The sequence below is a fragment of the Passer domesticus genome, chromosome 17 (genome assembly GCF_036417665.1).
Source record: "Passer domesticus isolate bPasDom1 chromosome 17, bPasDom1.hap1, whole genome shotgun sequence".
In the NCBI taxonomy this organism is placed as follows: domain Eukaryota; kingdom Metazoa; phylum Chordata; class Aves; order Passeriformes; family Passeridae; genus Passer; species Passer domesticus.
In genome coordinates this window covers 6124574-6150302 of record NC_087490.1, presented here as the reverse complement: position 1 = coordinate 6150302, position 25729 = coordinate 6124574, and the positions used below count along the sequence as shown (strand labels likewise).

The following is a 25729-nucleotide window of genomic DNA, read 5'->3' as shown; positions in this document are numbered from 1 at the left end:
GGAGGAGTCTCCTCTCTTTTTGGCACATACAGGGAGTGTAGCATAAAAAGGCTGGAGCCAGACACTGCCATGCTCCCATCTCCTCTGTCTGCATCCATTCTGCTTTCAGAAAATGTACAGCCACACCTTCCAACTGTGTTGAGAATAAACACAGTAAAATCTGCTAGATACTTACAAACACCTCATAATTATTAGCAGGTTTGGAGCCTGAGTGGTTTTCCCAAGTTTACGTTGAGCTCTAATGTGGAGAGTAAATGTAAGAATGTAAAATTCCTGTCCCAGCTGAGCATTAGGCACTGTGCTGCCATGGCCATAGACTGATGAGGGGTCTGTACTTAATCTTCACAGAGAAAGTCATGCTGGGTTTCAGTAATTAAAAAAATGTATAGATGTGACTTGCCATCTTCTGACTTGTTCTGTCTAGTCCTGCTTCAAGCAGATATTTGAAGCCTGGAACAATTCCAGAGGTTAGCTGGAGTTTGATGAAAAGCACATTCAGGCTATTTTTAATTTAAGGAGAACACTTTGGGGTTCTCCTTGAAAAAGAAAAAAAAAGTATTCCCTTTAAATTATTTTTAAAAAACAAAATAAAACAACAACAAAACCCCCCAAGCTGTGCCCGCTCTGCTGAGTGCCTTTGCAGTGTCTCAGCTGCCCTTTGCCAGTCTGTGCTGCCAGGTCTCCACAGACACTTCAGTTATGTCCTTCACAGGACGTCTGGCCTTTTAGGCAAATGCTGCACAGGCCATTCCCTGCCCCTGCTGCAGCTCCCAGGCAGACAGAATTAGCCTTGGGAAGAGCTGGATGGCAGACAGAGAAGGGCTGTAACTATCTGCTAAAATATTAGTGCTTGTTTCCAGAGAAGCTGAATGAACCAAACTTAGCTTTCATACATATGAGATTAATTCTGACCTGCAGAGTGTGATCCGAAATGAAATCATACAAAAATAAATATTCCAAAACCTAAAGATCATGGCTCATTGCTCCTGTCTGCAAGCTCTTGGGTCTGGTTGTTTGCAGTGCCAGAAAGAGAGAGTCTCTCTGTCATTCACAATTTTTCTCTTTCCTTTTGAATTATTTTTCTGACCAGTGAAGGCTTCAGGCTTGATTCCACTGTCTTTCAGCAGCTTGGCTGTAATTCCAGCATCGGCTGGAAGCACATGAAGGGTGTAGCAGGCTCACAGGTTTGGCCACTTGCTGCTGTGTCCCACCTCAACAGACTGTGCTCATGTTCTGTGTCCTCTGAAAACTTCAGACAGCACAAACGCCTCTAGAGCTGCCTGCAACTGTACCATATCCCTGTCACCCCCCTCTGGAAAAGATTGGCACATGGGATCAAGCTGATGTAATGTTGCTGATCTTGAAATATTCAATAGGCAGAGATTGCTGAAGTAACCACTGCTGAACTCCTGATTACAGAAAATCCCTACAGGCTTTGTCCCCTTTTGCCACCTCTTGTCAAACTGCAGAGCAGGCAACACTCAACTCTATTAATAGGTCTTTTGAATATGATTAATTGGGTTTTTAAGTGGGTCAGCTTCTTCCAGAATTTCTCACTTAGTTCCACTTGCAGCTGTCCATATGTGATGCTTTGTTTTCATTGTATCATCTGAAACTCTTTCCTCATTTAATGCACTCTTGTGATTTTTTGGGTAAGATTTTCAGTAGGAGCCTGAGTCATTCCTTGTTTTTATTTACTGCTTCTGTGTGCAGCCATATCATCAAATTGCTTTCTGTGCTATGTGTGCACATGGCTGTGGAGCACTGCAGACCCCTTCCTGACCTGCTGCTTCTCCTGTGATTACTCTGGAGGGCTCTTGAGCCAGTTCTGCAGATGGACCAGCCTTGCTGCCTCTTTGGATAGTTTTGTTTGTTTTATTTTTAATACTGTCCTAAGGTGAAATATTTTTTCATGGTTTGTCAAACAAGATTATGGATTTGACTGTAAAGCTATGACTCATCTCAGCCTTCATTTTTCTTATTAAGAATGATCCTGGAGGAAAGTGCAAATGAAAATGTCAGATCTGTCATAAATAATGTAAAAATGACAGCCAGGAGGAGACCTCTCACAGACCCCCTCTCTGTCCACAGTCACAGAAAAGAAATCAGTTTTGGAGGGCTGGGGCTGGGGTTTGTGCAATTTTATCATTCTTTTACCTTCACTGCATATAAGTGTTCACATCATCCAGGTACCTAGTCCAAATATCTAATTTTTGCCTTTTAATTTGGATGGAGCACTAGATATTGTAATTCTTCATTGTTTAGTCTGGGATTAAGCATTTGAGCTTATAGCCCCTGTTCTTAGTTGATTCTATGAATGTGTTCCATCTCCCTGATATTTTATTTCCAGAAGCAGTGCTACATCCAGAGTGCAATTAAACTGGTAACTCTTTGCTCTGTGTTTTGTCGTGAAGCCAATTTTAAAGATTTAATGTCTCAAAAGAGGAAATTTATGGTCGACCAGGAGGAAAAAATTAAATCCTTGACTGTTCTTCAGCACAGGATACATAAAGCTGTTGATAAAGTGTGGTCTGTTGCAGCTGATAGTGTGAGGGCACAGAAATGTGTTGCCAGTTGCAAACACCAGATTTCAAGGTCGTGCTCAAATACTGGCCTAGAGATAGGGGTGAGGTAACAATGTATTGACACATAGTGACTGCAAGTGCTGGAAACCTTGAATTTAATGTCGGTGCCTGTTGCAAAACACGGTGGGAAACTAATAAAAACAAACATTATTCTTCTATTTTTTTTTTTTAAGGAGGAGAATCTTACTGGGGAAAACCTTTCAAAGATGAATTCAAGCCCAATTTGTCCCACACGGGACGTGGTGTTCTTAGTATGGCAAATTCAGGACCCAACACAAACAAATCACAGTTGTAAGTAGTCATTTGCTTTTTTGTGCTTTATTGGTTGCCTCTGGACATTGTGTTTTCTCTGTTAAGAGGAAAAATTACATTTTATGAGCTACTCCAAATGTAAAGTTCAGTAAAGGGAAATATTATATTGAGTGGTGCATATTGCAATCAGGGCTAGATATTAGCCAATTTAAGAGCAAAGTGAAGCATGGCAAGAAGAGTGGGTTCATTTTATCAGCAATAACTTGTCTTTTTTGTTGTAATGATTTGAAGTTTTTGTTTGTTTTTGTCAGTGTGTCTCTCCAGTATTACCCCTATGATTATCATCATTCATTACACCTCTTCATTCTGTTTAAATTTAGCTCCATATTGAGCTTTTTGAAGGAATTAGATGAAACATAAACTCTGTGGGAATATAACTTCTTTTTAGTCACCTGATTTTAAATAAATGCTCTGTTGAAATGTGTAGACCCAGACATGACAAAGTGTACAATCTGGGATTGAGAATAACTTGGTTTCCAGTGTACAAAAGTAGAATAAAGACTAAAATGAGGGAAAACTTAAAGATACTGAAGTTGTAATGGCCTTGTTCACATGTAACATTAATATGGGTGTTTGCTTGCAGTCCTTTAAAAATGTTCTGTGTCACTTTGAGCCAACTATTGATTGATTTCTCTGTAAGTAGTTCAGTGTAAAAAATTGTCCTTTTATTGGGAGCCCCAGGAAAGAGAGTGTGTGTGACTTGGCACTGAGGAGGGAGGGAGGGAGGGAGCAGGTCTTGGTGTTCGTGATGCTGAGTGGTAGGATGGCTTGTAAACCCTGCAGCAGTGTGCTTTGCTTTAATTAAACACAAGGGCTTCTCTCAGGGCCTCACATTCTTAGGCTTACTTGCATTCTTAAGCCTAAGCACGTGTGGGGCAGTTTGCTGGATCAAGTTGCTGTACAGCTTATTTTGGATTTGAATGTTACTGCCAGCTCTCACGTGCTAAATTAGGGGAGAGTAGAGGCTGCTTTCCTTTTTTTTTTTTTTTTTTTTAAAGGGATTCTAATAACAGAAATTACAGAGACCATAAGTGATGTGCCATTTTGAGTCACATCATCTGCTGTTGTGAATGTGATTGTATGTGCTCCTAAAATTTGCAAATGAAATATGAGGTTCCTTTATATGTGAGTGCTTAAGAGAGTCCAGCTGCCCATATTTGTAAAGGTTCCCAGGCAGCACTTAGATCCATCTCCTCTAGCTTTGGGAACTCTGTGAATAGCTCTCCCCATAGGTGACAGAGGGAGCTGTGTCCCCCCTGCAAGGTGATGTTTGAAAAATGCTCAGGACTTCTCTGGGACCATCCTGAGTTATGTTAATTCTGTTGTTTTTAATTTATTTTGACTGTAGTGACAGATGAGAAGCTTTCCCTATACATTTCTCAGGGGTTTTTTATTACAGTGCTACATAACTGACCGTGTGATGATTTTAAGTATTGGATAGCCAGGAATAAAGAGGTATCCCATGTAGGAGTTTGCATTCTGCTCAGCATCCCAATGCTTTCCTAGGGCAAGCTACATCCTAATAGACTGTCTGGAACATTACAGCTGCTCCTTTCCAATCATATAACTTCCTGAGGCAGTTGCTTATATGGAAAAGTGCTTTTGGAATGCTTATATATTTTTAGCTGTCTCCTATGTAGTGTAACAGATGGAGACAGGGAGGAGAGCCAGCACTGCATGTCCAGCCAAGACAGGCCATCGTGGTCTGCAGACCACACTGTGGAAACCTTTGTCTCATACATTTGTAGTCCAGGGCTTCCAAAGAAGTATCAAGCTTTAGTAGAAAAGGTTGCTTTGGATTAGTGTTTTAGTTCCCATGTTTAAGTTTAAAAGTACAGCCCCCATAATTAAAAGTCCAATTAATTACTTTTGACACTTCAAAGTATTCTTCTGGGATGTTTGTATCTGGAGCACAAGTGTGCTCTGTCCAGAGGAGAAATGGATCACCAACAGGATGGTTTAAGGGAAGAGAAATGCAAAAAGTAAATATCCAGAAAACAGAAGTTTACACTGGCAGAGGCTGTTGTGTCACGTAACTTTATTTGCTGGACACCAGCTGCCCATCGTGCACCAGAAATGTTCTTCCCAAGCAGGACTCACGTCTGCCTGCCCTGCCTGAGCTTCCCAGGGCCTGCCTGGCCAAGGAGGCAGATGCTCAGATCAATTTGGGACTTGCTGCAAGGCCCTACTCTTAGAGTACTGTTTAAAAATGTTAATGTGATGAAAAGTGAGAAGCCAAAACTCCAGAAATCCAGGTGGAACCAACAATACTGAGGAGTTAAAGGCTGTTTGTTCCACAGGCCTTGCAGAGAGTAGCCAGAGAAGGAGAGGGGCTGGGCTTCTCTCCAAAAGCTTTTGCAGACACTTTGTGTTTTTAAGCATTACTGGCTGTTGCTGAGGGTCACTGGGACAATGTGGTAACTGTTGTATCTTTATTCCTTCTAGCTTCATCACATTCCGCTCTTGTGCTTATCTGGACAGGAAGCACACAGTTTTTGGAAGGTAAGTGAAGGATATTTTGGGCAGCAGCATAGCAGACATTGTCCCTTGTGTGTCTGGAGCCTAAAGAGAAGAATCTAGTGTAATCTTGTAACTGAACTGGAGCAAAATCCCAGCTCACAATCCAGTTCTCCTGGTCATGGGTAGGTGGGCAACATTGCACCAATGCCAGTCACCAGACTCTGCCTATTTTTCCTCCTTTCAGCAGTGTGAGTTGCCTCACTTCCCTTCTGTGGGTGGCCCTCCAGGAGTCATGAGCAAAGTAATCATAGTCATGTAATGAACCATGTTAATATTTGTGCATGTTAATTGCTGGGACACAAGAGATTAGCTCTTCAATTCTGCTTTCATCCTCTTATGAGCCATCAACTGAAAAATTAGTCATGACAGGACTGTTCATCATGGCATAGAGCTTCTGCATAGATGAGGTCTTTTGGCCCTTCTTACTATTTTTTATTTTATTCTTATTTTCTTTTATTCCTGACAATTATCACTGGTATAAAATCTGTGTATTTATGCACACATATATAAAGATACTGTCAATGCCCAGACAGTGAGAGAACTTCATTCCTTATAAAGAAATCTCTTCTGAAAGTCTTTTCCAGTGAAGTTTTCACACGATAAAGATTGAGGTATTTATTGAAGAAGATACAAAGTCTTTGTTATGGTTTGCTCTTTGCTTCCTCTGCTGCAGGTACTTGGTATTTACCAAGTCCAGCAGAGCTGTTCTCAGACATCCCTCATGCATGGCAGGAGTGGGAATGTTGCTAGCCTGCTGCACTGGGAATTCCTGAGAATCTTACAGTCTTTTTTACTTGTAGATTTGGGGTTTTATTTCTTTCATGGTTCTATTCATTTGGAAGTGGGCAATGGAAAATAGAAGCATGTGCTGTGTACCTTGATTGAATGTCATGCAGTTGTGCTGTACAGTGAAAGTGATATATTTAATCCATCAGCCCTGCCTGCAACTTTTTGAGGCAGAAACTGCTTCATTTTAATGGCAGATTATTTTAGTGCTGTTAGTTCCAATACTGATTCTTCAATAGTGGCAGTCCTGGAAATATATTTCTTTTTTCTTTCTCAGGTTTGTCCTGGAAAAAATCAAAGTTCCCTTGTCCTTTTGTGAAATCAGATAAATAAAACAAATTCTAATACTAAAAGCTGAGAGTCAGTAATGCTTGGAGGAGTTACCTTATCCAGATCTTAGGACTACTTCACTTCAGCAACAATTTAAGTCCACCTTGCAAAAACCCCTTCAAATCCCTTCCAGTAATGCTGTTAACCTGAGCTGGCCACCTCATCAAGGAATGTCTGTGTTAGGGCAGCTCAGCTGAAAATGTGCCTGCTCTTCAGTCCTGGCTGCAGCCTGCCTCAGTGAGCATCCTGTGTAGTCCTCCAGTGTCTTTGCTGTGCTTCCCCAGTGTGCTCCAGTTTTACCAGAATTCACCAGGAAAGGGTTTGGAGAGAAGCTGAGCTTTCTGTGGTGCAGGGAGTGTGCTCCCCAAAGCTTCACACTGTGCTGAATATCTCAAGTACCTTGGAGCAAAATAGCTCAGATGGTGTTTCACACTCTATGTTGCCCTTTAGAGAGGAATTACATAGTCCAGGTAAATCTGCTCAAGTATATACAGCAGAGATTTTTGCAGTTTTAGCAAAGACTGTCTTAATTTGTGAATTGTCTTTGCTGCAACAGAAATCTGAGCTTAGGTCCCAGAGGGAAGGAGTGGTGCTGCTTATATTTTCAGCTGAAATACAGTGGAAAAAGTTTATTAAAAGTGTTGGTTTAGAATCATATTTGGCTTCCTGCATGCAAACTGAGTGACATCTTCATATGAACACAGAGCAGGGAAATTTTACTCTGATCTGTCTTGCATGTAAATGAAGATCAATCCAAATAAGGTAAAAATTAAGATGCTGGGATATATGTATCCCAGTCAGTCTGTATTAATCTACAAGTTGAATTATTGAATAATTGAATTTACCTACATATTTAATAATAAAAGGTTGATGTGTAGCTTTTGAGATCTGTATTTTGTCATCAAAATCCATCAGCTGTTTTTACCTGCATTGTTTTTAAAAGTCATACAAGCCAGAAGATGCCAGAGATTGTACCTCTAGTAAAACTCCAACTTCAGTTTGGTATTTTAGATCCTGGGTGATTCCAGGATTTGGTGACTATATCTGAACTGATTATAGCACAACAATATCTGGGAAGCATATCTGGGAATACTATCTAGGTTTAAGAGCAGAATGAACCATGATATCAGGATTCTTTGTTTCCATCAGTGGTTAATTGTATTGTTAACTGGATGCTTACTGGCCTGTTGTGACTTTCATATAGATCTGAGGATTGCTTATTTCAGTTAATATAAAACCCTAAATACTCTGATCTGAACTGTACTCTCAGCTACTCCTGTGTGACTCTGGTCCATGTTAGTGTCACACAGGTATCTTGGAGATCTTGTTTGTAATTTGTATAGAACTTTTCAGCAGGCTTTGCATACTTAGGAGAACAAAAAAGAGTGAAAGGGCAACCATTCCCTACTCCTTTCTTTGTTTCTTTGGGCCTTTGTGGGATGCAACATTGAAAAGTGCCTTTTCTGGAAATGAATCTTATTCATGTCCCCACTGGTCTGAAACACAATTTTTATGTAGGAGACTCTATAAATGCCCACACCTGGGACAGTGAAGAGGTGACATGTGTCTGCCTTGGTGCACTGGAATTTTCATGTCTCAGGAGAAAGGTGTGGCTGGAGGACAGGGAAGGGCTCGTCGTGATTGTGCTGCTCACCATGGCAGTGATGAGGATGTGGGGACTGAAAAGGAGATAATCTGGCATGGCTGGGGAGCCAAAACAGAGAGTGAGAGCAGAATGCCTTCCCTTGGAGGTGTATTGCAGGCTGCATGGATTTCCTGCTCCAACAGAGCTGCCTAGATTAAATTAGTAATTACCATTTCTAGTAATTACTATTTCTTCTGACTTAGAAAATGATGTAATTAACATGAAAACCAACTGGTGGTTTTTGTGGGCTTTTAGCTTGCTGGTAAGAGGTTTAATTTAGAAACTGAGATAATATCAGCCGACGTGCCTTTGCTCTGCACAGAGGGAATGAGAAGCATTTGCAGGGGGCTGCTGCCTGGGGAGGGTCCTGCCTGCTGCTGCCCTGGGCTCTGTGCCTCAGTCTCCTTCCTACCCGTGCTCCAAGCTGGGCCTCGGCTGTGCTGGGACCTGCAGGAGCTGCAGGAACTACAGCCAAAACAGCAAATCAGCTCAGGTTCCTGTTTGGTGTTCTTTATGAAATTTAGGTGCAAGCTATCCCATCCATGTGTTGTTATGTTTCCTGTGGCAATGGTTCACAGCTCTCATGGATCAGAGACCTGGTACATTTGCCCTTTATTAGCAGAAATAGAAACAATCTCTGTCCCTGAGAGCTGGGTAAGTAGAAAAGAGATTGCATGTAGATACAGGGAAGTTGTGACAGTGACCCTCTTCAACTTACCTTCCACCACCTTTGGAAAAAGCCTCAGGAAAAAATTAAATTCTTCATCAATGTTTTTTGGGAGCCTGTTCCAAAGCTAAAGACACACATAAAAATGTGCATATTTAAAATAGTAGTGGAAAGTGATCAACAGAAGGAGAAAAATGCTTTCAGAATTTTGGGTGAGATTTAGGACAAGCAGAGCATGGTGGGCTTGAAAATGAGGACATGTTGCAGATACCTAATGTGATGTGATAAAAGGAAGGGTAATAGAGGGAGCAGAGAGAAAGGTGTTGTGGTCAGAGTGGCAAAGCTGGAAATTATCTGTACAGCAGTTCTGTGTGTTTATTAGAGCATCACTTGTGTTGGTCAAGAGCTGAGAAAAGAAAGTGGCATCTGAGACAGGAGATGGGCATGTCAAGGACAGTTTTCTCTTTGCTATGAGGCTGCACACATGTGCTTATGTGCATAACTTTTACTGTCTCTTGATGTTTCTGCTGCTCATTCTTCAATTCTCTTGTTCCCAGAAATAATGAACAAGGTGGTTTGGGAAACCTCAGGTTTGGTCAGATTGGAGGCATCAGTCAATAGCTGACATGCAGCTTGTTCAGCTTATTCTTATTCTTCTCCTTTCTTCCCTTCTCTCCTTGCCAGATGGTTTTGTGGAAGGGAGTTCTTCCCTTGGATCAGTATCTCTCTGTATTAAGTATTCCTTAACCTGTTTAATGCTTTCTACTGCAATTCTGTAGACTGGGGCAATGAAAGTAACTCTTGTCCTCTAAAGTAATTAGCTACATAAAGCAACTAGCAGGCATTATTCAGTTACCCAGGTACTGTTGTGTAACACATTGTCTGTTTCCACTTGGAACATTCCCTGTATGATTTGAATCAGTGAATCCCAGTTGCTTCTAAGCTGGAAAACTCATATTCTTGTGGCTCCTCTGCTTTAGTATATCTGAAGATTGGAGAAACTCTGTGGCAGCAGAAGAGCTGATTCTGTGTAGGGAGACTGACCTAATTTTGCACTGCAGAGTCTGCTCCCCAGACACTGGGAAAGGAGCAAAGAGCAAGGTGGGGAAATGAGCCAGGCCTCCCTGTGGAAGCCATGGCTGCACATGAGCACTGGGCTCTTGGAGCTGCATGAGGGCTGCTGTTGTTTCCAAAACAGTTGTATGATCTCTGAAGAGGGACCTGTGCCGAGGCAGGGAAGTCCTTTCGTGCCAGGTTCATCTGTTGAGTCTAGTTTCAATAAGTTGTTTTATTTTCATCACCCTTTATTACCGTGTCTCGCCTGCTAGATGAAGCCCTTATCTAGCAGAGAGAGGGAGATGTTTTGGCTGCATCCTTGTTGCATTTGAATTGCTCACTCCATTGCAGATTGGGTGCATGCATAGAAAACATTTTGTCCTGAGTGTACGTGTTTGTGCACATATGTGTTGTTCCCTCTGTGTGTGTATATAAATGTGTGTTCTCCTTTTTATAAAAATAACCCTCAGGGCAGAATGTGTTTACAAAAGAGCAATTTTTCTTTCTGTTTTCTGTTTGTAGTTTAAAGCTGGTTTAAAAAAAAAAAAGTCCAGACATTGTTCTTGTATCATCTTCTGACCAGGAAACTCTATCATGTTGGCTCACTGCCATCCCCAGCATTGCAGAAGGCTTAATTCCTACAATTCTTTCAAACAAAAGTATGAGAAATAGATTCATGTTCATGTGTGAATGTCTCTGGGCCTGCAGGGGAGATGCAGTTTTCTTTGGGGCAGCACTAACTAATATACAGTGAGACCTTTATTGGCATATTGCAAATGGACAGAGCCTGCTCCAGATATTTCACTTCTTCATCATGCAAAGGCATTGGCAGTGGTTTTGAAGCAAGGTTACTAGTTTACATAAAGGAGCCTTACCAGGAAGTAAGATTTTAATAACACATCTAAATGTGAAATGCAAAGATTTCCAGTGCTAACTTAGCCAGCTTTCAAGAAAACAGAATTGCGCGAGCAAGGGCACATTCTTGTTTTCATTCCTATGCTCACAGAAAAAAAATACCATAAATGTACCTGCCTTGTCGTTCATGCTTAAATGTAATGCAACATTTATCGAGCTCCTCTAAAAATACAAGCTGTCTCAGGGTTGCTGAGCTAAATATATAGCTGAGATCATAATTTCTCTGTTCAACATCTACTGGAAGCACACAGCAAACTCTCAGTTCCACTGGTTCTTCTGATGTGAATGGTGTCTTGAAAGAGTCGCCCTTTTCACTGCAGGGTGTCATCTGAACACCTTTTTAAACCTCAGTCAGTTTAGGACAAAGCATGTATGACACCTTAAAAAAGGAATCGAGCCAGAAGCAGTGGAAAAGGTTGAACTTGTTTATGCCCTGCTCCCTTCCCTGCCCTGCTGGCTCCCAACTTGGCAGAAGTGACATTGCACGAGACCAGACAACACAGTGTGAACAGGCACTGCCTGTGCCTCACGTTTAGCACGTGTAAAGGCTCTAAAGGGATGTGAGTCTGAATTTCTTTTACTGAAAATTATGTACAGTTTTCCTTGAATATTAGAATAATATTAAATAGTGGCTCACTCTTTAGAGGATTTTTTAGATGTACTGATCTGATGGTCATTTCTACATATAGTTTGCATGGGCTTTTTTCTTGGCCCAAAATATGTGTTGTTGGGCTAGCAGAGTCCCCAAAACTTCTCTGGTGTTTTGGTTTCCTCGTTCACTGAGGAGCAGTTGCTGTGAGGGATGTCTGTGCATGGGCTTTGACACATTATATCTCATCAAACTGATTTTAGTGCTGCAATGTAACATCATGAGATTTGACAATAACAATGTGTAACATTTCAAGGGCCTGCCTATACCTTTTCCCTTAGATCAGAGGAAAGCTTGCAAAAGCCTTCACAGTCTGGAATATTCAATTTCTTTTGCATCCAGCTCTGACTGCCAGGTTAGTGTGCAGTTCGGTTTTTACTGGATGGGGGAGGTTTGCAGTCAGACCTTGTCCTTTCGGATGTTAATTTTTAGTGGTCAGATACCAGCCTCAGCCAGGCCTGACCCTGACAAAGCTCCCAAGTGCTCCCTGAACTAAAGTGACTTGTAGGTTATTTTCTGTCCCTCTTGTCAGAGCTCTCGCCTCTGAGCTGGTGGTCTGTATTCAAATTAGTTTTTATTTTTTATCAGTATTACAGCAATGTGTTTATAAAGACAAAAACATATATTGAGAGCTGACTGTGCTGACAGTGTAGTGCACAGAGATACTCTGTGCAAAATGTTGGAGAATGCAAGGGATAGAAAAGGAAGCAATTTTCCATTTGAGAGACAAGAAGTGAAGAAGAAAAGAGAATGACATGCTCTGCAGGCATAACAACTTTGTCTTCTTCTCCCTTAGGCCTTAACAGTCATGTCAAAATAGGCTATTTAGGTCATTTACTGATGACCTGTGAATGCCATGTCTATCACAGCCTTTCAAAGTGTACAAGTGACAAAATATTACCAATAAAGTTTAATTAGCAGAGCAGCTGAAGATCTGGTAGCATCAGTAAAATGCATTAGTGCTAATATTGTGGGAGGTCTAGCTATGGGCTAAGGGATCACTCAGCTGAGATTGCCAGTGCACAGCTGATCTGGCCATTTCAAATTATCAGAAACCTAATTAAATGAAAACATACAAGCAGATAATGAGTGCACTGTTGGCTAGAAAATCCTCCGATATTAAATCAGAAGTTTCCTTTGGGGCAGTTAAAATACAGTGAATATATCTTGGGCTGGGTGTTAATCACCAGTATTATAAGTCAATCTCATATTGGCCTGGAGAGAGATTTTAAAATTGAGTTTTTGTTATGAACTTTCCAAAGTTCATACAGGGTCCTCAAGCCCTGTGCAGCCTCCCCCAGTCTGCTCCCTCCAGCCACAAATGACTGAGGCTGTTCTAGCCTGCATCCATGGCTTTTAATTGCACCTAAAAGTCACAGCCTTATTACAGAATATCAGCAGGCCCTTGGGGAATAGAGTTTGGAGAGCACTGAAACATGAGCAAGCACAGCTGTGCTGGGGCAGGTGAGAACACCCCCTGTCTCAGATCATTCTCTGTGCTGGGGTCTGTCCTTTTGGTGGTGGTTACAGCCTGTCCCAGCCCACGGGGTGGCACTGAGGCCACTGGGGAGTGCAGTAGGAAGTGGATTTCTCCACAGGATCAGCTGAGACCATGGCAGGTGAGAGTCAGAGGCCTCTCCTGGTACTGGTCAGGCAGACTCTGCCCTGCTGGGACTGGACAGATGTCTGGAGAGGGAAATACCCTGCTATAGGTGTATAAAGTGTATAAAGGTGACTGTGAATATCACGTGTGTTTATTTTTTTGATATGAAAGCAGAGTTAGGTGATAAAATGCTCTACATATTCTATCAGTTTGGTATCCTTTTTCCCCACCAGCTTAATTTAATATGATTTTATTTTCCTCCATTTCATCTGCCCATCCCTTGCCAGCCTACCTGTGCTGGTGCTGTAGTCCCAGTAACAATCAAGCTTCAAAACAGTTACCCCTCTGTGGAAGCTGGGGGATTGCTGGCTCTTGGCCTGTCCTGTCCCATGGGCAGCCCTGGACTCCTCAGTGGCCAATTCCTGCCCCTGCTGCTGATCTCCTGACCCCAAACTCCCCTGGCTCCTGGAGCAGTGTTTTTGAGAATTACAGCTGCTTCTCATTGTCCCACAGCTGTTAGTATGGGCTGTATTTTTGGTTCCTGGCCATGTGGCTTTGCTCTATTAAAACAGATGTTGTCCAGCTACAGCCTGCTTTGCTAATGGATCTGGATCACTCAGCATCAACAGCCTGTCTTCCTCTTTATTTACTGCTCTTCTAAGAATAGCTGTTTTCAAATTTAATTGTGGATGATGAGGTGGATAAAAGTGTTAAATACCCTGGGACCAAGAGCTGATCCCAGCAGGACCCCTCTGAAAACATACTGACTCAGTGGTTCCTGTTTAAAATTAGATTTTGACACCTGTCAGCCAATTTTTTATTTAATGTGTACTCATTCTGGTTCCTCAATCAAAATATCAGCCGCCTTCCAGAAGTCTGTTCCATGGACACTGCTATCCCTGCTAGCCACATCTGTTGTCTCAAAGATAGAAGGTTGTTTGACAGACACTGTTTTCCACAAAACCTTGTTGATTGCTGTTACTTATTTCCTTTCTTTCTTAATCATGTCCTGTCTCCGCTATTCCATTATTTTGCTGGGATAAATGACAGGATGACAGGATTATAATTATCTGGATTTCCCCATTTATCCTTTCTAAATATGCTTTTCTAGAACGTTCCCATTGTTCCACACATTTTTTTGAAAACAAACATGCAACAGTCCAGAAAGCCTTCAGCCTTAAACATTTTCAAGCAAGTGTTTGGATATATTGACTTGAAAAGTGAGAGGCCAGGGACCTAAGGCCCTCCTAGGTGAAAACTGCTTTGAGAAGTGTCCTGGCCTTACCCTGTGGCTGTGACTTGATGCTCTGCTGCCTTCCCAGAGCCTTCAGGAGCTCACAGTCACGATGTTCTTCTGGAGGACTCCTGTGCTCTCAGGGTTAGTGGTGTTAGTGCAGACAGCTCTGCCACTGCTCTCCGTGCTGCTGTAGTTACCATTCTCTGCCTGATAACACTCTTAGGTCTCATATACGGTTTGAAAACAAAGAAGAAGAAAAGTCCTGTTCTTCATCTGGCTGGTTTGTGTGGCTTCCAGGTTTTGGGCTTTGCTTTGCCTCTGAGTGTTGGACTTTTCCATGTTCTGTTTAATTTTAAATTCAAATCCCATATTTGAGGAAAAAATTCTTATCTTCCACACTAAATGACATTATCTTAAGTCTTCCAAACACAGTTGCTGACTCCTGTCTCCCCAAACATGATGATTTAAAAATCTGCTAGAGTAATGGACATTAATGATATATTAAAGGTAAGGGTGTAGGAACATTTTCAGTATGTTGTGCCAGTTGAATAATCATGTCTTTGCTCTTTTAGAGTGGTTGGTGGCTTTGAAACTCTGACTGCTATGGAGAATGTGGAAAGTGACCCCAAAACAGACCGTCCCAAGGTATGTGTGAAGCACTGGGGGCAGTGGCCTCACATGGCAGTGCTGGTCACTCTGCTGACACTTCTTGAAACCAAAATAGGGGGAGATGGCACAACTTAATCAGCAGATGGAATTGCTGTTCTTTTCTTCTGCTTCCAGGAAGAAATAAGAATTGAGACAACAACAGTTTTTGTTGATCCCTATGAAGAGGCAGATGCACAGGTGAGGTTGCTTGGTTGGTTGGGATTTTCTGTGACTGGCCAAAGCTTTTCTGGAGAGAATTTTGCAACTTAATGCCTTTTCTTTGCACATGGGCAGCTCCTGGTCCATCTGGTTGCCAGCTAAGATTAAGCAGCTGCCATTCAACATTAACTTTTTGCCAGGATCCCAGTTGCTCTTTCAGTGCAGAGTTACTCTTGTAACTGAGTCTGGCACAGCTCCCAGTCTATCAGGCTTCTGATGGTTTCCTTTCAAATGCCCCCAGTAGCTGTGGGTGGCTGCAGGTGAGAAGGAGTCTTGCTATAATGGCTGCAGAGAGCCTGTTTGTAGTGGCCCTTGAGGGCTGTCTCCTAAAGCCTGCCCTGTAATCTCAGCAGTGCTGATTGCTGGTTTAGAGTGCTTTAAAGCTTCAAAGAATTGTAGACATTTTCTCCTTATTCTGCACTATCTCTTGCAACAGATTGCACCCTTTGCTTCCCACAGGTCGCTGCTGAAAGAGAGAAGTTCCAGCAGGAAGAAGAAGCAGCCAAAATAAAAACTGAAGTGGTCACAACAAAGAAAGAGGTTCAGACTCCTAAAACTTACCGTCAGGGGATTGGAAAATACATCAACATGGCTGCAGCGTGAGTTCCCTGTCCTTCTGATTTTTGCTGAATTTTTTAGGTGCCTCTCCTGCTGGATGCTACCCCTGCCCAGTGCCATTGTTCAGATGTTTGTTTTAGGCCAGCAAAGACACCCTCATATAGTCCTAACAGTCAAGAGTTTACTTCACTTCTGTTGTTTTTCAAGGTCACACATTAACTGAGCTTCTCCTTTAGCCCTTGAACATGACCAAGCTGGTCTTTAAAAGCATTTGCTGACTTCAGAACTGTAGATACATTTCCAGAACTCAGAAATCTTTGAGGAACTATACTGTGTCACTTCTACACCATCCTTTATCTTCTTCCTTTTCTGAAGCTATTTCTGAAGGCCACAGTCCCACAGATGTTTCTCTTTTAGCAACTTCTGCCCAAAGTAGCTGCCCCAGGCCCCCATCAGTTTGCTGCTCTGGTTCCCAGTTCAGCCACACAAACAGCTATACCAGCACAGCTGAAATGAGAGGAAAGGGGAGCAGGCTCCCAAGCTTGCTATGGGAGCACAGGGCAGCTGAGCAGCTCCAGGGTGCCTGGCTGGTTGGACAGGCTTATCCTAAAGCACCCTCTCCCAGACACCCTTTGTACCCCTGTCAGGATTGGCAGCACTGCTTTCTTTCATAAGGACACCACAGAATCCTGGCTGAGCAGCAGCTTAGCATGTGTTTTGGAAAAATTAAAATAAACGCCTTCCACTTGATTTTTAGCAGACTTCTCTAAAAGCATTTGCAAAAATGCTGTTGTCTGTCTAGTACATAAAGGCCTGTATTTATGCATACACAGATCTGGGCAGCCATTTAATCAGCCTGTGTGTGCCTTTGTGACTTACAGGCATTTGCATAACTGTGAGAACAGAAATATGTTAGCTCAGGTAGGTCAGTCTAGTGTGTCAGTAAAATTTTTCCGTTGCAGAATATTGTGTGTCCATTTAAATACTATGTCCAGCTTAAAACTGCTGACACACTGCACTCTTATTTATAGAGGAAATCCAGCAGTTGTGGCTCTCTGGAAAAGACCAGGTAGTATAGAAAGGACCTTCAGTCATTGCAGCCTGCTCTGGCAGATTTAGAGTTTGGTGTTCTCCCTATCAGCTACTGATATCTGACAATAAAACTACAGCACATGAGCTGTGGCACAGCATTCCCTGGGGTTGCAAGCTCTGCTCAAGAAAGGCTGATAATAATAGCAGCAACTGCAACAGGCTGGGCTCAAGGAACAGGAAAGATCAGAAGAGCTCTCCCAGCTGCTTGATACCAAATTCCCCATAAATCCTTTTGCTGCCACAAGTGCAGGTGAGAAGGTGTGGGGAAAACTCATGGCTCATGTTCTCCTGACCATGTTAAAAGTACAGCTCCAGGCTCTGGCCTGGAGAACTTTCTGTGCTTTGAACACATTCCTGGGAGTGCTCAAAGCCTGATCCAAACCATTCCAATGGACTCATGCTCCCTGTTTTTGGGCATGCCAAAGGCTCCCAACCCATGCTGGCATGGAGCTTGCACTCCTGTCTAGTTGACAGGGGATGGGCTGGCTCCAGTATAGCTGGTGCTGGGAGAGGACAGGCAGAACAGGCACCCAAGCTGCCCTGGTCCCACTGGCAGTAAAGCCTCCCTCAGAGCTGTTTTCATTCTGGCTGCAGGAAGCGCAGCGTGGAGGATGATGGGCCTTCAACCAGCACAGCTGTGAAGAAAGAGAAGAAGAGCACAGGCTTCGGCGACTTCAGCTCCTGGTAGCAGCGTGGGGAGCCCAGCACTGGGGCAGCACAGCGCAAACAGGAGCCTCCCACGTGGCCCCTGAGAGCCCAAAAGACACTCTGTCCTGGGGAGGGAAGGCACCAGCCTGCCCTTCCACTGGCAGAGAAAACTGCTGCTTTGTTGAGGCTGGTTAATGTGGCTTTGTTTTCTAGAGAGCACATTCCCCCACTGCATCTTCCTCGAAGGCTGTTTTGTTGTTGTTTTGCAAAGCAGGGAGCAGGCAGCCCAGCTCCCCGGGGATCAGCTGGAGCCTTTCTCTGCTTGGCTGGCAGCAGACCAGGCAGAGCCCAGCCTTGCAGGGCACTACTGCAGTGAACAGCTACAGTGGTGAAAGAGCTCCTTTTACAGGTAATCGTTCCCAGACCAGCCAAGTGTGCCAAGTGAGGGAATGAATTACTGTGCTGGGAAGCTCCTGTGCTGCTGGAGAGCTCTGTGGAAGGGCTCCAGCCTGTCCTGCTCTTACCTTCCAGCTGCCTCCTGCTGGTTCTCAACAAGGACCAATTTTGTCTGGACTGACTGCTGTCATCTGAAGGGCCTTGCTCACTCCAAACGAGCTCTCTCTGTACCTGTTAAAGCCTCCAGCAACAGCCTGGGAAGCTGCAAATCTACATGGGGAGCCTGGGCAGCTGCACCACTTACTTCTCCCAGTGGCTGCCCTTCCCTGAGCCACTGGACAGCCAGAGGTGCCAGGATGCACCAGCTCACACCTGCCCTCAGGTGCCAGAAATTACAGCCTTGAGCAACTGAGCAGGAATAGAAACAATTCTTTTGTTTGTTTTTTTTAACACCCATCCTGAAAGCCTGGTCCTTGCAGGGTAATGCACCCCATAGTCTGCTCCAATGTCAGGCTTCCCATCATTAGGAAAAACCACATAATGTAGCTGACAGGCATCTCAGATATTTCCATTACATAACCACAAATCATTAGGAATCTTAATAAAGGCCTTATGGGGTAAAGATATATCAGCCTGTGAAGTTTTAATCCCAAAGAATCTGTGTGTTACCATAACTTAGACATAGCAGGCTAGATCCTGAATATCACTTTTCACTTTGTCTTAGCTGTTTTCAGATAAGAGAAATGCCCTCCCTACCTCCTGTGTGGCTGAGGAGAAAATTTTGTAATCCCCTTTGGAACAATACATTTGTATCAGTGGTTTCATTCTTTAAGAAAAGACTCCATTTATAGGAAATTGCTGTAAAAACTTTTGGAAATATTTTGCATTAAATGCTTTTATTTTCTTTTGAGTGCTTGACTTAGACTGTTCAACTGTTATTTCCAAGATCACAGCATTGCAAACTTGATTGTTTTACAAGGAAATGATTCATTCCTGCTTTTTAAGATGCTCATGAGGAATTCTGGGATCTCTGCGGATATGATTACATCTTTGTTAAATTATAGGAAGTTCAAACTAATTTGAAAGAATAATAGGGGGAGTTTGTTTTGCAAACGTCTAAGTTTGAAATAACACATGTTTGATTACTGGAATGGGGGATTTGATGGTACTTTCCTAAAGCTGAGTTTTTTCTGTCTTATTGGAACCTCTTGATGGCTGGCCCTTTCATGATAGATTGTTATTGATCCCCTTAACCTAACTCATACTTCAGCACACTTTTGAGTAGTCAAGTTCACAGCATTGCTAGAGCTGGGATAGGCAATTTTATTAATCCATAAGGATAAAATGCTGGTTTTGTACTAGATTAAAATGGAGATTATTACGAAAGGAAGGAGATTTTGATTACAAGGAAGGCAGCAGAGGTGTGGCAAGGGCTCCCATTGCAGCACGTTCTTGCTGCAGATTGATCCAAGGGGCAGCAGGCTGTAGAGATAACTACCCACTTTCCTGTTCTGTTCCAGCTTTTTGGCAGAGCTCACTGCAGTCCCTGAAGGACCACTGCTGTTCACAGGGCAGAGGGACTGCTGCCCTTCCAGGCACTGCCTTTGCACTGCCCCTTTGCTCACCATTTCCCACCATAACATGGGACACAAAAGAAAGAACAATTTCCTGGCTTGTGGGAAGGGCTGAGCGTGAACCTTTCAGTTCTGCTCCAAGCAGGGCTGAAGCTTTCCAGCCGTGGTTCACCTCTGGGCCTGGATCCAGCTCTCTGGGCTGCTGGTGCTCCGTGCAGGCTGGGGGACACTGGCTCTGCCCATGCCCAGGGTGCTGCAGTGGCCCAAGGGCTTGGCCAGTGCCCAGGGTTGAGTCAGCAGCCAGCCACTGATGAGAGCTCTGTGGGGCCAGCACTGTTCCACCACAGCCAGACCCTGCAGTGAAGATTTCTCCTGCAGAGCCTTATCTCTGCTCCCTCCCACACCCCTAATTTTGGGTATTCAGGTAAATTTCTTTTTAATTTCAACTTCACTTCCAGTCATTGGAATCCACAGGGCCAGTGTGACACAAGCTGTTCTCTGAAGGATGGCAGGGGCACAGAGAGCAAGGCAGTGGGCTGTATCCCTCATTTTTCCAAAACCTGGCTCTTTGCAGGGTGACTTGTGGTTTCCACTACCTGAGCCAGGAAAGGGGAGGAAGGAGACTGTACTGAAACCTTTTTTCCCCTTTCATCAGTTGGTTCTCCAGCAAAAATGGTGTGCTAAGGGAATACCCAGCCAGCTCCTGCTATGGCCAGAGGGATCAGCAAGAATTGTGCAGCCTTACTAATAGGAACTCACTCCTGGGAACCACTGTGCTGTTTGTAAGCACATTTCTACATTCTTTGACACTTTTCCAGTAAATGTGCTTAGAGAGAAAAAGTAGGATTTTAACCAGGGGCTGAAGAAGCTTTTGTCTGGCCTTGACTAGAATAACACCAGCCCTCTCGTGCTTTGCACTGCTCCATACCTGAGTTGCACTGCTGAAAGGCACTGGGTGACCAGTGAATTCATTGTTTCCTGAGATCTGGCACCCTAGCAGAGATCAAAACACCCTTGAGAAGGCCGTGGTGTGTGGTGGGGCTGGCAGCTGGGGCCGATTGTTTTCATACACAAAGAGGGGCTCATGGGGGACTCATCTCTTCACCTCTGCTTTTTCTGGCATGAATTCAGCCTGGCCCCTCAAGGAGCAAAGTATTGTCTGTGTGGGAAACAGCACAGATTGAACAGTTTTTCAAGCCAAGTAGCTGCAACTCTGTTACCATATTTACCAAGAGAAAAAGCCAAAAGTATTATTGTTTGGTTTAATTTTGCCTGTTCCCTGCTGATTTGGATGGCTGCAGCCCAGGAGTTCAGACTACCAGTCTGCTGCTTCAGCATCACGTGGTTGATCATGGTGGTTCCCATCTCATGTGGGGCCACAAACTGAGAAGTCAAACTGTGTTTGAAGGTCTCCAAGGAAATCCTGCTTTTCCCTCCACTCCTTTTGAGACACGGCTGAGCCCAGCACGGGCTGTGAGTCCCCTCAGTGGTGGAGTCACAGGCACGGCCATGGCCGCCCTGCAGGTGGAGAGAACCCCTGGGTTCCAAGGATCAAATACTTCTGGGATCCCCCTGCCACTGATGGCCAGCAACGTTTGGAAGGAACAGGATGTCGGAAAGCTGGCACAGGAAGCATCTTTTATAAGCAAGAGGAGAGGATTTGCCAAAACACCCCCCCAAGTTTCCACACTGTTTGCTTTGGAGCAGGCAAACAAACCCCCTCAGCCGCCACAGGAAGAGGCGGCAGCGCCGGGCCCGGCCGGGCTGCAGCACGGCGGCGCGGCCGGGCAGCTCTCACTTCCTCTCTTTCTTTGCAAGTGTATTTGTTATCACAGCCTTGTGGAGGATGTAACCAGCCTGTGCTGGGACTGTGGGGAAGGGGCCAGAGCCAGAGCCCGGGAGGGACATTCCCACAGAAGGGGCACGCAGCTGTGCGGGACAGAGCTGGTGATGGCGGCCGATGGCGGCAGAGCTGAGGCGACGGGGGCCCTGCGGTGAAGCCATGTGGGGCTGGTGGCCTGACGCCATTTTCTTCAGTGCCTGGAGCTGCTCGGGACAGAGCTGGTGGTGGCGGGAGGATGAGGGAGAGCTCAGGCCCACGGGGCCCCCGGCGGTGAAGCCGTGTGGGGCTGGTGGCCTGAGGCCATTTTGCTTCAGTGCCTGAAGGCCTCAGCCCGGGGCACGGCCGTGGGGGGCTGCTGCGGAGTGGGGCCGCACACGGAGCCTCGGCAGGGCCGGCACTGACTCAGCCTCCGGGGAGCTCAGGCGCTGCAGCCCGGTGACTTCATTCTCTGGAAATAGCAACCGAGGAGGAACCGTCTCTGTCACTACAGTACCCGTACCGACACTCAGCCAGTAATGGCTCCTTGGCTAAAATGTCTGTTCCAGAAAAGGCACCTGATTCCCTGTGAGAGCTTCAAGGGTCCTGCAGTTCCCCTGGTTGCAAAGTAAAGCAAAGCCATGGCAGCAGCTGGCTGTCTCAGGTAACAGGGGCCCTCTTACCACCGGTGAGTTGAGTCTTCCTGAGGTTTCTGCTGGGGCAGCACAGAGCAACCCCTGATCATCCAAACTATGGCCCTGCCACTATCCCAGGGATGTTGGAGTTCCCATGGAGGCACCCTGGGGGTGTCCAGTCTGGGTTTTTCCAGGGGAACAGTGCAGGGACAGGACTTGTGGCACTGCGGCCAGTGTGAAGGCTGGTGTGGGCAGAAGGCTGGTGTCCCACAGGCAGCAGTCCCCATCTCATCAGCCATGGCAGCCCTTTGCTGGCCACTGCAGGACAGGCTGGCAGGAGCTGCTGCTGCCAGCACAATTCCTCAACTGTGGTGAGAAAAACTCTCCCCAGCCCCACATCCCCAGGCTGGGGCAAGCCCATGGCACAGGGCCAGCACTTGCCCACAGCATTGTTGTGGAGCTTTCAGGGGTTAAAGCATCTCTCCAGGCAGGTTTGGAGAAGGGCTGTGGGACTTCACTGCTTTGTGAGGGGCAGAGAAGGCACAGAGGGCTCCACAAGAGGCTGGGCTTGATCGATCTGACCAAGGGAGGAGGAAGCAGAGTGGGGATCAGGGCAGCTTCCTAGGCCCCTCTGCCATTCTTGACGTCACAAAGAGGCCAAATTTTCCCTTTTATACAGAAAAAATAGCTCATCAGCAATTACAGCAGGCTGGGTTTGACAACTCATAACTTAATGGCTTTTAAAAAATAGCCACAGCCTGTTATAAACACTGGTCAAGGTCTCCTCTGCCCTTCCCCCTGGAAAGCCTTCCCAGCTCTCACTTTTCTGATATTAGATGCTTTCCCTAATCTTTGGCCTTCATTTATTAATGGCTAATTATATCTATTTGCTTTAGCGCCAACATTGTCCTTTAGCTTGAATAGCTTTTTTGCCTCCCTAATGTTTGCTTCCCAGCACTATTTATAGGCAGCAATTGTATCCCCCTGCAGCCACTGTTGTGTTTGGCTGCATGGGCTCTGGCCTCCTCAGACAGCCCTCCTGCCTCCCTCCATGTCCCATTCACAAGTGGAGGGGTCAGACAGTGCCTGGCTCTGGGAGAAATCACTTTGGTGTCAGCACTGGCCACGATGCTTTTGGGAAGGAGCCTGGGGGCAGAGCCGTGTGTCCCTGGGGAGTCCTGAGGGGTTATTTTTTTAGGCAGCCCCATGGGGTTATTTTTTTAGGCCAAGGCAGGAATTACTCCAGGCTCCTGGTTGCCTTCCCTGTCCCTCCTTCCGTTTCTGTGGGAGAGAGGAGCGCCCGGCAGCACGGCCCACCAAGGCAGCACGAGAAAGCGTGTGATTCCTTGCTGCACTTTCATCCCGGGATGAAAGGGATGATAGAAAACATTTGTTTTTGTGATAAAAGCAATTGACCCGGGAGGAATCCGCCTCCCCAGGGTGGCCTGCAGCAAATCGCAGAGATAAGGCACAGCAGGCAGCAAGCACCAAGTGCTTCCAAGCCTCGGAGCAGCTGCAGAGCAAATCCCTCCCTGCGTGGAAGGAAACCCTCACTGGGCTCCCACAGCTGCTCCCAAGCCCGGACAGCATGGCCAGGGATGGTTTTAGTGGGTTTTGTTGGGAGTGGGAAGGTCTGCAGAGAAGGACACTGTTTTGTTTGTTTTTCTTAATGAATGGCCACATTTTTTTATTGGAGACATCTTCACCACAGATCTCAGCCGAGCTTTTAATAGATGGGTTCCTCGCCAGCGGCCATTGCAAATTGATTGCAGCAGAAATGGCAAGTGAAGACAAATATAGTGCAGGCTGCCTGCAGGGAGAGTGCGTGGAGGAAACTTCGGATGCTATTTTTGGTGTTTTGTCTCACTGCTTACAGTGTTTCTAATCTTTGGTTTTCCTTAAAAAAACTGTTTGGGGTCAGGAATTTTTTAATTTAATTTTTTTTTTAATTTTGAGAGGTTAAAAGAAGTTGTGTTCTCTGGAGAAAATGTTGGGTGCCATGTGGATGCCCAGCTCTCTGGAGCTGCTGTGTGCCATGGCCCAGGTTGGTCTGGCAGGAGGGTGAACTGCTGCTGCTGCTGCTGCTGCTGCTTCCATCCCCTCCACTGGGACCAGACCCAGGCCTGTCTCACTCCCAGGCAGTGTGCGGGGGCTGACATGGAGCCAATCCCTGATTTCACCCCAATCCATGGGAACTTTGTCAGGGGAAGGAAAGTGCAGCACTCTGGCTCATACAGAAATTAAATTCTCCCATGCTGCTGAGCCATGGCTGCACCACAGGGGCTGGCAGCAGCAGCCCCAGCAGTGATCTGCACTGCTCAGGACCAGTGCACTGAGTTGCCCTTGGTCCCGGCCAGCTCCAGGAGCTGCAGTAACTCCTGGGACACACGGGGACCCAGGAGGGTGCTGCAGGTGAAGCACTTGACCTGGAGGGTGTCAGCTCAGGCCTGCAAAATCATAAATCCAGATGTGACCAAGAGTGTGTGTGCTGGAGTCCAGCTGCAGGGACACCGGGAGGAGGGCACTGGGAGTCACTCAGGTTACTTGGCAGAGCAGGAAAACACTCCAAGTTTTTGCTGGGCTTGGGGAGCCACAGCTGGGTGACACTGGAGTGCTGTTAGAGGCTGATACTCTAACCTTCTCAGGCCCAGAGAATGGTCAGGATGTGGTGGCAGATTGAGGCACAGTGCCAGGACAAAAAGCAGAGGTGTCTCACTGACACATTATGTCCATGGGTGTGAGAGATAAGGCTGTGGCTAATTAGAAGTAAAGGAACAGAAATGCTCATAAAAGTGACAAACAAGGATGGGGAAGATCTGGGTTTAACTACAGAAGAGTGAAATAAAAGCAGCTCAGAGCAGGGCTGGCTGTGATGCACTGCCAGTGTCCATCTGGCAGTCTGGGGTGTTTGCAGCAACAGCTCAGGGGAGACCATCAGCATCTGGCAGCATTTTAGACCATGGGATAGAGTTTATCTGCTGCATAGGAGGCTTTCTGGTATGAGAAGCCCCAGATGTTCTTCTGCCATCTTTTTAAACATCCCTATTTGTGCAGACCCTGTTTTGCCGTGATTTGATCAAGCTGCAGTGTGTCATTCACTAAAATATCTCTCAATTTCTCATGCTTGCCTTTAAATAATGTAAAAGGCCCCTCTCCACCAGCATGCTGGACAATGCTGGCATTGGAAGAAAGACAGCAAAAATGGGAAAAACAAGTTGTTTATCAGTGGCTCAGTCAGCCCTTTAGCAGAGGACACCTGTGGCTCTGTCACACCTGGCCAGGCTGATGTTGTATGTCCATCACAGCCCAAGGCTTGTACCCGGCTGCTCAGCATTGTTCACCATGAGCCAGGGTGGGCTGTGGCTGCTGACTACCCCTGGGAAGAAAAGAAAAAAATAGGAAAAAATAATGTTATAATGTTTTTAAGGCAGTCACTATCATCCACCTCTGATAACTCTGTACCAGCCATCCAGCCTGCAGTGCAGGACCAGGACCCCAGTGCCCCACGGTGCTGATTGAGCTGCCCCAGTGGGCACCTCTGGAAGAAGAGGCTGAGTGCCAAAGTAGGCACATACCCTGTGCCTGGGGTTTCCCAGCTGGGAAGGTTTTCAGCTGGCCTTGCTGGGGCTGGAATGTGCAGATGTACCAGGGAGAAGCACAGCAGTGCTTGGGAGCAGTCCAAGGTAAATGGATTTGGTGCCACACATGTCTGCCTGGTTCCACCACTGGCACAGGCACTAGCACGGGAACTGCACCACTGCAGGGTGAGGCTGCTGACCAGACAAACTCCCTTTTTGGGGCTGCAGAGGTCTCAGGGGCAGCACACGCCAGCTCA

The 25729-nt window shown here is 45.6% G+C and overlaps 1 protein-coding gene across 3 annotated transcripts in view; it reads left to right on the top strand.

The window, feature by feature from the left end:
• Positions 1-18776, top strand: part of PPIL2 (peptidylprolyl isomerase like 2) — a 67988-nt gene extending 49212 nt beyond the window's left edge. For all 3 annotated transcript variants that reach the window (XM_064392135.1, XM_064392136.1, XM_064392134.1), the window contains 6 exons: positions 2759-2876; positions 5343-5399; positions 14878-14950; positions 15089-15151; positions 15632-15771; positions 17417-18776. In XM_064392135.1, the coding sequence (XP_064248205.1) occupies positions 2759-2876; positions 5343-5399; positions 14878-14950; positions 15089-15151; positions 15632-15771; positions 17417-17510 (545 nt within the window). In that variant the 3' untranslated portion in view covers positions 17511-18776. The remainder of the gene's footprint in view (positions 1-2758; positions 2877-5342; positions 5400-14877; positions 14951-15088; positions 15152-15631; positions 15772-17416) is intronic.
• The last annotated feature ends 6953 nt before the right edge of the window (positions 18777-25729 follow it).